At 37.0% G+C, this 11,507-nt stretch overlaps 1 protein-coding gene across 6 annotated transcripts in view; it reads left to right on the plus strand.

Annotated features, from left to right (window-relative positions):
• LUZP2 (leucine zipper protein 2) overlaps window positions 1–11,315 on the plus strand; it is a 130,015-nt gene extending 118,700 nt beyond the window's left edge. For all 6 annotated transcript variants that reach the window (XM_051777224.1, XM_051777227.1, XM_051777222.1 and 3 more), the window contains 3 exons: window positions 4,113–4,205; window positions 10,161–10,238; window positions 10,697–11,315. In XM_051777224.1, coding sequence (XP_051633184.1) covers window positions 4,113–4,205; window positions 10,161–10,238; window positions 10,697–10,801 — 276 coding nt within the window. In that variant the 3' untranslated portion in view covers window positions 10,802–11,315. The remainder of the gene's footprint in view (window positions 1–4,112; window positions 4,206–10,160; window positions 10,239–10,696) is intronic.
• The last annotated feature ends 192 nt before the right edge of the window (window positions 11,316–11,507 follow it).

Consider the following 11,507-nt stretch of genomic DNA (forward strand, 5'->3'; position numbering starts at 1 on the left):
CTCAATTGTTTTTGAATGGGTGTTACTCTGGAAGATTTTTAAATCAGGATATAAAGAAATGCAATACAATGATTTTTTTTTTTATACTATACATATAAATACATATTTATCCGTGATTTCTGTTGAGGAAAGATGTAATAGACACATAATTATTTTAAAATGCCTCAAATTTGGAACAAGATGTTCTTTAAGGTCCCTTCCAGCCCAAGCCAGTCTATGATTCTGTGAAATTTGTGGGGCTGGAAGCGCAAATTGAAAGTCTGTCTTGCACTCCAAAATGACCCTGTGGGCCTTTGCAATTGCAAGTGGTACTACTCAAAAAAGAAGGGGAAAAGAAAAAATGATAGGATTAGCACCTTTTTGGTGACCAAAATAAATATGTGGGGTGTTACATGGCAGCTGGCCTCTGTGTGTGTGTGTGTGTGGTGTACAAAGTCCCTGGTTTCCAGTAGCAGTTGGACTGAACAGACTCTGGAAAAGTGATATTTTTGGCTCTTGATCCATGCACCTTGCCCAGAAAAGCTGTGACAGGTTTGTCTACCTGCTACATACAGAACTGCTCTAGTTTTTTTACAGTAAGTGCTACAAATCCTCAGGCAATTTGGGATTTCCTGGACATGACATCAAGCCATTTCCATCTCGAAAGGATAAGACAGGTCCCAGAGGAACACAAAACTGAGAAGTGGGGATGACTTCTGTCTTGTTCCCTGGTTGTAGCCTCTTCACAGACCACCTGGTTAGTAACCTTGGTGGAGGGTGGGCAGAGAAGCCCCCCCAGCCCAGGGGGATCTCTGAGATTGGCCTCGCTCAGTGTGCCAAACCAATGTCAAGAGGGGCAGACAAGTGCAGCCAGCACTCTAAAGACTGGCTGCCAGGAAAAGACTTTGCTGTAGGTATTTTTTAAATGTTTGTAGATTAGGCCAGTGGAACTTTCAGTGAAAAAAAAAAATAAAAAAATGTGTTTCTGGATGAACACCAGTGATTTCTGTATCTGAAGCTTTATTAAAATGGGCTATGAATGGGCATATTGGGTGATTGCCCATCATTAGAGGAAAACTACCATGGTTGTCATACAACTGGCTTTCTTTGGACCTTGGATTTCATAAACTTGCACACAGCCAGAGACTGGTTAGTTTGTTTGCTTACACTGAAGGTGCTGTGCCATCTTCCTGTTAGATCAGGATGAGTACTCGTATATTTTTTCTTTTTCTTTTTTTTTTAATGTGGAAATTGGTTGTCCCTAGAAACCCTTACTTGTAGAAAAGAGTAATCTGTGACAGTCTAACAGAAAATAATTGCCTTGATGTGACCCATATTGGTGTTGGTAGGTCATCTGGCAAGCAGCCCTGCCCTCAGGCATCTCGCAGGAACAACTGCTCACTAGAGACTAGGGGTGGTGCAGTCATACCAAAAAGTCATGACAAGTCTATTACTGATTTAGGGAAGAACTGAGCTACGTATCAGAGTCAAAAAACCTTCTGAAAGATGGAATTCAGCTGACCTAATTTTGCAGTTTTATTTAGCAGTGAAGATGATGGTGTTGTAGTAATAGTGGGTGCTTTGAGAAGAGAAGCTGTTTGATAATAGAACTGAAATATATATATATATATAAAGAATAATTGAAGGAATTTTCAAAGGCATGAAGCAGAACTGGGCTCTTATTTTTTCCAGTGCAGAATTTGAAAGATAACTCACAGAAATGAAGAGTTTGACTTGCTTCTCTGCAAGTTTTTCTGCAAGCTAAGTGCTCATGGACAGAGTCTGGTTTCCTCTGCATATACCTTCAGTGCATTGTAAACAATTATTTAAGTATGTGAAATGCAAAGCTTGGTTTTCAGTCAAGCTTGTAAGGTTTCACCAGGAGGATGCTGTAACTCCTAAATTATTTCAAAGGGAAAAAAAAAGATAAAAGGTTTCATGATGCTTGAAAAAAAAATGTTTGCATTTGAAATCCTGTAGTGAAAAGCTTTGAGGAGGGTTCAGAAGTCTTTAAGTAAATTGGGAAGGAGTTCATAATCCGTATCCAAACCATTTCACTCTGGAATACTTGATGGCATTTTTATTAGGTAAGCTATTACTCTAGTAAATAGGCTTCAGTCAGACAAATAATAGCATATTCAATTTTTTATGAGAGATTATTTTTAATAACAAAGATCCTGTTTGCAAAGTCTTCCTCTAAGGCTCTCACAACATCAGCAAGCAGATAAGCCTTCACAAAAATTTCTTTTTCAGGTAAGAAGTCAGTCTTAGTCCTAAAATGTTATAGATTAAAAACCACCTAAATAAGATGCAATAAGCCCTCTGGTGTTCTGGCCAAAAGGACATAACTCAAATTTAAAGGGACCATTTACTGCTCCCAGGTTTGGCTGGTGTCTGAGCAGTGCAGCTATGGCAAATTATTTTTAAAGTTTCTTACAGAATCTGACCCTGCTGGCCAAGGCAATCATACAAAAATTGAAACACCTCAAAAAAAAAACCTGTGTTTTGTTTTGGGAGAGAGAAAAGAGGGGGACTTCTAGCATAGGAAAATGCACTTCACTCTTTTGAAAATTAAAGAGGATGAAAATTGGAAATTTTCCTGTTTTCCACTGTTCTACAGATGGGAAATTCTGTAAACATCTGAAAACCTGACACTGGGAAAGTGCTTTCCTGACAACAGCCTCACCTAAAAATCTCAGATTTGCCCTTGTTCTGTAGAAGTGAGTGCACCGTGCTGAGAAATTGTGTATCATTTGCTAAGGTACAATCTTAAGCAGGAATCAAATTCTGAAACAAGAAGCACTGCTGTGCACAGGCATTTATTCCCCTTAATTAATAAGGCTTCCAGCTGCCTGGTTTCTCTGGTATCCTGTGCAGATTTACTGGCTCAAGCAGTCAAGAAATCAGGAGAACACATGTACTGTCATTGACTGTACCTTCTTTTATTCAATGGGAAGAAATTTAGCTTTGCAGAACTGTCATTTCTTTCAGTCCAAACAGAAAAATCGCTCAATACCTGTATTAGAAGGCATTTATTATTTAACAAAACAATTATTTATATGGATCTTTTTTATCTCTTCGCCCCCTCATTTCTTCCCCTGGTAGTCAGTATAAAACTAACAAATCCTCACTGGAGAGCTGTTAACCAGAGACTGTTAGAACTATTTTATTTCGACTGTGAGTTGGGCTATTTTTCATGATTCAAGTTAAATTGTAAATAGCGACCTGCCAGGTTTGGTTTCTCCTGCCCTCCATCATTTATGAAAACTCTGTGACTTAGTCATTCATAAGGGACACGAGAAAGGACACTTCAAGGTTTCTAAACTGGTGTCTGAATTTTAACTTCTCTGTACAGAGAAATTATTTTGCTTTTTTTCCCCTGACTCCACCCTCCTGAAGAGTTTCAGTATGTCTTGCAGACCTTCTGATGAAAGCCAAATCCCTAAGGATAGTTTCAGTGCATTTTTATTTTTTTTTTTGATCCCTTTTAATTTTAAGAGTTGTGGGAAATGCAGAGAACCACAATAAAACCACCAGTATTTCGGTGGAAGGAAATTCACTGTTTGTATAAAACAACAGCCTGGATTGCAGAGTGCCTGGCTCAGCCAGCAGCCCATTTTGAGTGTGAGGAGAGGAGTGAAAGGCATGAAAAGGAACATGTTCTGCCAGCTTGCAGAGGTGGGAGGTCCCAGCAGAGAGAGGCTGTGGAAGTCTGAATTAAGCTAAATCAGCTCATGAACTTGTCAGCTCAGGGTCTCAGTCTTTCCCAGAATCCACAGAAGTCATGGGAATACGAGTTCTGAAAATGCTTTTTTTTTTTTCTCCTATGGCATTTAGATAGAATATCTTGATTATATATATATATGGAAGTAAAGCTTTACAGGGGAGTGCTTTAATGAGAATGTATAAGAAGACATGCCCTTTATAAAATTACCTGAAAATGCAGTGTATGAAACAGTTAACAGTTTGCAGTATCTGCCCTTTCTGTTTTTCGTCATTACCCTGATTTTTCAAATGTGACTTAATTGATATTTTTGTCTCAATTATATTAGCTTTTTAAAATTATTATTATTATTTTAATTATTGTTATTTTAATTATTATTTCAACCATGATTTCATTTTTTATTTCCCAGGTTCGTCGAAATGTCTCAGCAGAGAAAGAGAATTTTCCTGTGGCCTTGAAAAAGAAAGAAAATCAGAGCACCCAGGAGTGTGATTCTCAAAATGTAAGATTAACTCACCTGGAAACCTGGGTCTAAACTAGGCTGTATGAAAACATCAATGTCTCAGGCAGCTGTCAGTGGGGCTTTTCCAATCTAAAATGGTATACAGATTTTAAATAAATAAAACAGAAAAAAAAAAATCAGAAAAAATGACAGAGGCAAAATTTGCTGAGAGAGCTGGTTGTCTGCTCAACAGGCCAAAAAGCATAGTGCCACCTTGACTAATTTGCAGCTGAAATGGATATATGTTGAATATATTGTTGTATTTCCAGATACAACAAACTCCTGTGGAGGTAACTTGTTCATGGTAGTGTGAACAAAACATTGGAAAACGAATCTTAGATAATTCAGCATTCAACAAATGATAAAACCCCTGCATATAGTATCCATTTATCACAAATATGTTCAAGGTTATTCAGTTTTAAGTTACTTTCCCTCTGCCACATCCTTTAGAGGAGGGCAGGGACAAGGGGAAATTATATATCCAGAAGAGTGCATAATTTGCTGTTGCACTTTTCTTAATGTCTAAAGGTAAAGGAAACTTAAATTTCATTCATGAAAATTGAAGGAGGAGAAGAAAAACACATAAAATCAGGAGGTTGGAGTAAATTCCATTTAGATTATGACTACAGGTTAGTTATCACTTAGGAAACTTATAGCAGGTTTGATGAAATGTAGATTACTTTAGGCAGAGACTGAATTAATTTAGGCTGAAAATTTGTGTAAAGAGGCTCAGAGAGCTCTTTTTTTATAGGAGTGAATAAATTAAAGGAGAAAGAAAAAGAAAAAAACTGCTAACACATTTCAAAAATCAAAAGTAGTACAGTGAAAGGCACCTAAAATGTGCACTTTTCCATAAACTCAAGGATTTGGTCTTTTTGGTTAGGGAGTGGTTGCTTTTTGCACTTCTAGCAAGTAGTGGTTTTAGCCATGTAGTCAGCCTGGAATGCTGCTTGGTGTAAGAAATTTTTCAGGGAAGGCAGATGACTCCAATTGGAGTTAAGAAGTGTTGATGAGTTGAACTGTTTTTCAAGATTCAATTTAAATTAAAATCTAACCCTATTCCCTGCGTTTGTCTAAGTAACATTATGATTCAAGTAAAAAGAAATTAGGCTACCTATCTGAATTCGAGTAATAGGATTAAATTTTATATCATTTAATCTCTCAATTAGCATATTTTAAGACCAATTCTATATTCTGTGGGACTCACATTTCCTTTAAGTTTTAAATCTTCAAGATTTGTTAAGTCTGTGTTTGACAAAACCTCCTGCATGGAGGAAAAAGTAGTAAAATGAAAGAAAGCATACCTTAGGGGTATTCAAATTAACTGTGCCTTGCTAGATAATGCTCCTTATTGTAAAATTAGGCAGGCAATGCTTTTCTCAGTCTTATCTTGCTCCTAAGCATGTTCCTGCTAATAAATTCGCTTTTCTACTGAAAATTGAGCATTATGTAATATTCATAGTACCATTGTGTTCACTTTTAAAAAAAGAAATTAATCCAGGATTCACACTCATGCACAACATGCTGTGCTTGCAGTGTCTGTTGAAGGAATGGGCTTTGATAGCAAATTTACAAAAAGTTTTGTGAGGACAACCACACTTCTAGGCAAGGAACTCATAAATACTGTGGTATTTACCCCAGTCAGGAACAGAATCTCCAATGTAATTAAAAAACTTAAAATACAGGGAGACGTGTTCTCTTTACATGTGAGACTTTTATGATGTATCTTTTTTGTATATGGATGTAAAAATCTGAGGCCATCGTGGGAGAATAAAACATCCTGGTTTGTCAGCATCCCCTCCACCTTAAATAGCACAGGAGATTTACTTTAAATACCACAGAAGATTCAATAATGAAAATGGGGAAATGTTCTTGTAAATTGAAGGATTGACTAAAAGAAAGCAGAAAAGGTTTCAAAGAGAGCTAAAGCACTATGTTTTTTGTAACTGTTCCAACTATTTTACACATTCTAAGGTCCATTCTTGACCCCTTTTCATCCTGTGGTTTGCTCACACTGATGACTACAGCAATTTTCCTGGTTGTTTGTTTAAATTGAAATTTTTTTCTTTACCCTGTGCACGCTGTCCACCTGAAAATGAGCTAACATGGGCATAAAAATAGTGCAGCTGATGATGTTGGCTTAGCAACCTCTTCCCACCTTTTTTTATTATTGTTATTATTTCTCTCTCACATTAGCATATATATATATATGTATTTAGAGACAAGGAAGAATTCAAATTAGTTTTGAGACTTGAACTAAAAATTCTCTCTACAATTACCCTTTGCATGATGACATTAGAGGTGCCACCTGTAATTCTGAAAGAACTAGAAGGATTTTATTCTCCCAAAGGATCCTGTTACTTCAGTGATACAAAGCTGTAATTTGTACCTGTGAGCACTATCACTTTAAGAAAATTCCACACTTGGGAAGAGTTTTTGTTGGATTTTTATCATTACTTGGTTGTGGGTTTGTGTTTGTTTCTGAAGATTTTACAGCTGCTTAACTCCCAAATGAAGGAAGAATAAGACTGGAAGGTCGAGAACATATGACAGGTTCTAATTCATCATTTGTTTAAGAAAAATAAATGAAGATGTTATTAAAACTCTGTTGCTTAGAAACCTAATATTTCAGCAGTACTTCCTCAGAACTTTGCAAAGATCCTCTGATTGTGTCTCTGATAAACAAAATGTGATTTATATTTTGTTGGAATTACTGTACTAAAGACTAACTACAGAGGAACAAGGAATATTACAGATACTAAGGCAGAAAATAAAGCAAAATGTTTAGTTGCTGGTTTCAAGTGATATTTTTTAGCCTGTAGTCCTACTGCAGTTTTGTCTGTATGGTTTTATGCCCGTTTACAGTAATTAATGTAGTTCACATTAGAATGAATACAAATTAAGATTTATTGACAAATGGAATACAGATAGGTGAAATTATATCAGCAAATTTGGAAATTAGACACTGCTGATATTTACCTGTCATGAAATTTGGCGTGACCAGGAGTAACCAGAAGCAGGTAGGATATCCTTTTATATATAATCTGAAATTTGTCAAAGACCAAAAAAAATTAACTTCAGTTTTCTTTTAAAAATTCTCATTATTTAGATTAATTTTATTTTATTAGGGGAATCTTGTCAATACTACTTTTTCTTAGCCTTATCCAGAGATGTTTGCCCTACAACTGCCTCCTGAAACTCTCTGCAGAAACAAAGTTTTTGCAGAATCAGAGTTCTGCAGAGCTCTTTGCCCTGTATCATTTCCCTTTTCTGTCTTCCCAAAAACTTTTGGGAGTTTACTTTGGCTTTTATGCCACCAGGATGGGTTTTGTTTCCTTTTCCTATCAAATAACTCTTACAAGTGTAACATACAATTTAAAACTACCTATTTGGTATTGCTAAAACATTGAAAGATTTATAAAATGATTCTCTGTTGTCTGTTCTCATCTTAGGTTTCTTGCTCTTTGTCCTTGTAGAGTCTTTTCTGATAAATAAAAGTGATAGTGCTTTTATTTACTGCATTAATTTCCTGCAGTAAACAAACACTACATGTTCATTAATCATTCAGTGACAAATGACACTGAGTATTGGAGCCAAACTTGCACATGTTCCTAAGCAACCACAGCACTTTGCTTCATTTTTCTCTCTCAATTTCAGTTGCAGAGCTTTGATCACATTTTACTCTCCCGTTGTTTCCACGAGGGAGTAATAATAGAAAAAAAGAAACCATCGTCATAACAAAACTTCAGACTAATAAAATTCGTAAAGTAAATTCTGTTCCCTAAATGAGGGCTGTGGAGGTCATAAGAAGTTACATCACCTGAGTCTAACCACACCCTCAGTACACTGTGGCCTGAAATAGGAGGAAGATGTGAAAAACTGCCGAGCTGTCTTATGAAAAGGCATTTGCACACCTCATACACTTCTTGCTCTGCGTCTTTCTTTTAAACAGTGAGGGTTAAAGGAGCTTGAAACACAGAGCTGCAACAAATCCATGAGCAGATCTGATAAAACACGTCCTTGAATAGACTGTGAACCTACCTTGGCTGGTGACAACTAACATAACCAGTTGGCTATAACCACACTGTCCTTTTCTCCTCTCTCTGGTTTGCTGCCCCCAGAACCAGCTCCCTGCATTATCCCCATCACACCCCACAAACACCCTGCTTTGAGTGCCCCCTGAAGCCAAAAGGAGGGCAGTGGTGATGCCAAGGAACACTGAAAGTAAATCTGGTCAAGTAAATCTGTATGACGCCCTTCAGCAGCAGCTGAATTATTTTTTAACTGCAAAAGCTGTTCTAATATCACGTATTTAAACTTGATTTCCTGCCTGCATGCAATTTGAGTATTTGACCTTAAATTATTACATTAATTTGACCATAAAGCCCGTTCTTGTGCTGGTGGAGTGGAAAACCCTTCTAGTTACATTGTTCAACTGTCTGCAGACCAAGTTGCACAGTTCAATAGCCGAGGGACGTGCTGAGTTCTAAGTGGCTTGTCGAAAATTCTTTTTAAAAGAAGACGCACATTTGGTTTATCCACATTTGGAGTTTATGCATCCAGCTGTGAAGCTCTCCGGCTCTGATGTATGATTCACCTGGGTGAACTGAATTGCTGGAACCTCTGAGATGTTGTGTATGTTACTGATCAAGCTGCATGCTTCACAACCAGAATTTCACGCAGAGATCAGACCCCGTGCTGAGCTGACAAAAACAACGCAGCACTTCAAGCCTGTCATCCAGGCACCTCAATTTTTCTGTCATATTAAATTTCTCACTTACCACTCTCCATTTTAGTTCATGTTATAGAGGCAAAACCTACTGCTTAAGGCAAAATGCACTCGTTGGAAAACTGGATTTTATAAATACAAATAGATCATTAACGTGCTTCCTAAAGTTTATGCAGAGCAAGCAGCAAGTGTACAACAGCACTAAATGTGGTCTGTCTGTCTGCCACGTAGAAGAAAAACATCCTAAGAATTTTGTTGTACTTAGCCATAAAAATTGTGAATGTTGGCCAAGCTAAATTTTAAGGAGATGTTTGAGAAGAGTTAGCAACAGTGAAAACAGTGAAACAGCCTGGGCAGCCATCAAACACACCTGAATAACAGGGGTTTTTTCCTGAATCCTTCTCTTTGTTAAAGGTTTCATTTTCACCATTTGGATTCTCAGTGCTGTGTTTTGGAGCTTTTCCTATGGCACCATTACTCCTACTCCTGAAGGGACTTTGGTTTAACTATGGTTGAAATTTCAGCACTGGGTAAATCTCTACTTTCATAAAAGGACATCTCTTGGGTTCAGAAATCTGCTGAGTAAATAATTTTATTCATGCTGTGCAACTCTGTTTTCCCAGATATTAAAAAGCATATGGGCAAAGAATATGACACTATTCCTGGAATAAAAAGACAACAATTAACGTCACAAACTTTTCCATACCTTGGAAGTCATCTGACTTTCCCATTCAGTGAATACACATCCCCATCAGGGATTATTATACCCAAGAGATCTGGTAGTTTAGACAAGAGTGTAGTGATAGAGAACTTCTAACTGTAATGCTGGTTTTCACCTGTTTGTTGCTATTTCCTCACCCATAAAAGACAATTATAATTAATTACTTTTCTGTTCCCTAGGACCACTCGTAGGAGTAAAACTTCACTATTTGTGATGAGATTTCAACATGAGAAAAAACTGCTGGATAAGCATTAAGTTGTTAAACTTGCTGCCACATTAGACTGTTATAGAGATGATGGGAGTCTGGGATTTAAGTCTCATCAACTAGATTTGAAAGAAGACCCAGTGATTTTTTCTATTTTCCTTCTTTTTTTTTTCTTCTTCTTTGCTTTTTTTTTTTTTTTTTTTGGTTGTTGTTGTTGTTGGGTTTTTTTGCTTTTAAAGGAAACCATAAATATTTTAGGAAAAAACACGAAGTGGTTATATCTGGCATTTGTATTGACAGGTTGCCAAGACGTGTTTGGGGAATCGCAGTAACTCGACATCTCATTTGAAGGCAGCAGAAACAGAGACAAGCCTTCAGGTATTCCTCTTTCTGAGTAACTGCTGGGGTTTGATTAAAAGGTCTTGTGAAGGTATATTTGCACATTCTGCACTAAATTTTGTCTCAGAAGACCACTTTCTTAGTTCAGATTTTGAGTGCATTTTGTTGTGCATCAGAGCTGTTCACTTGATGGACCAAGAGAAGGTCACAACCATCATGATAATAAAGCAGCATTACACTTGTATGCTTCTGCACTGTAAAGATTGTTAAATATGCTTCCTTTGTTACAGATTAGAATCCTTTTCTAGGTGCAGCTGGCAAACATCATATTCTGCTGTTGTAGTTTAAGGCTGGTACATCAGTTTAACAGAAATACAGCTCTGTGTGCACCAATGCCACGGATTTTTAACACACTTTTTTATCTGTTTATGTGTTTATATATACACACAGAGAGAGAGTACACAGTGTTTACACTGATGCTGTTTTCACCCCCACAGAAGTTGCACAGCCTTCCACGGACTAAATCCGAAGACAAAAAATCACCTGAAAGAAATGAGAAAAAATCTGAAGAGTCTGTTAGTACAAAAGAAAAAAAACTCTGAACACTACTAACCTACATTAAAAATGCCATTCACTTGCTCCCACCTTCCTGTTCTTTTTAGTGCAAAGTCATGAAATGTTCCAGGTTTCTAAAGCATGCATTTTTCACTATTTTATGAATGTTTGTCAACTAGTCTAGAATAGACCAATTAGTACCTTCCAGCCATAATCCCAAACGGATGTTTGAAGAAATGCTTGATAATACAGTCCAGTTTTTGAACTCTTGTTCTACAGGATCAGTAACTGCATAGTTTCTTTGTAAACAACAGCCAATCTCAAGTATTTTCTCAGTCTGTTCTATTTCATGTACCTTTATGGTAGATTAGGTTTTTAAATTAAGATTAAGGGGCAGCTGGGAGGGGGGGTGGGGGAGAAATATCTGTGTAGCCATAGTTGAAGTACAACCCATAAGTGCAACTGTAAAAAGGGAACTCTGGATGGGGGTCCATGTATTACCTTTCAGTAATGCCATTTCAAATCTACTAATTTAAACAATAAAAGATGTTTATTTGGTTCTTTTTTTTGTTGTTTTTTTTTTCCTAACTGCTATCACAACTAGTCCATTTTCCGAACACTGAAGCATTGACAGAATTGGGTTCTGAGGGATGGAGATAAAGAGGGTCATCACTTTTGGGATTCAGTTAATTGGAAACAGTTTCTAGTGGTGTCAAAGGTAACATTTCTTTGCATATGACACACCTTAACTTA

This window comes from Manacus candei, unplaced genomic scaffold (genome assembly GCF_025592945.1).
Source record: "Manacus candei isolate 608988 ecotype Guabito, Panama unplaced genomic scaffold, ASM2559294v1 h1tg000009l, whole genome shotgun sequence".
Lineage (NCBI taxonomy): Eukaryota > Metazoa > Chordata > Aves > Passeriformes > Pipridae > Manacus > Manacus candei.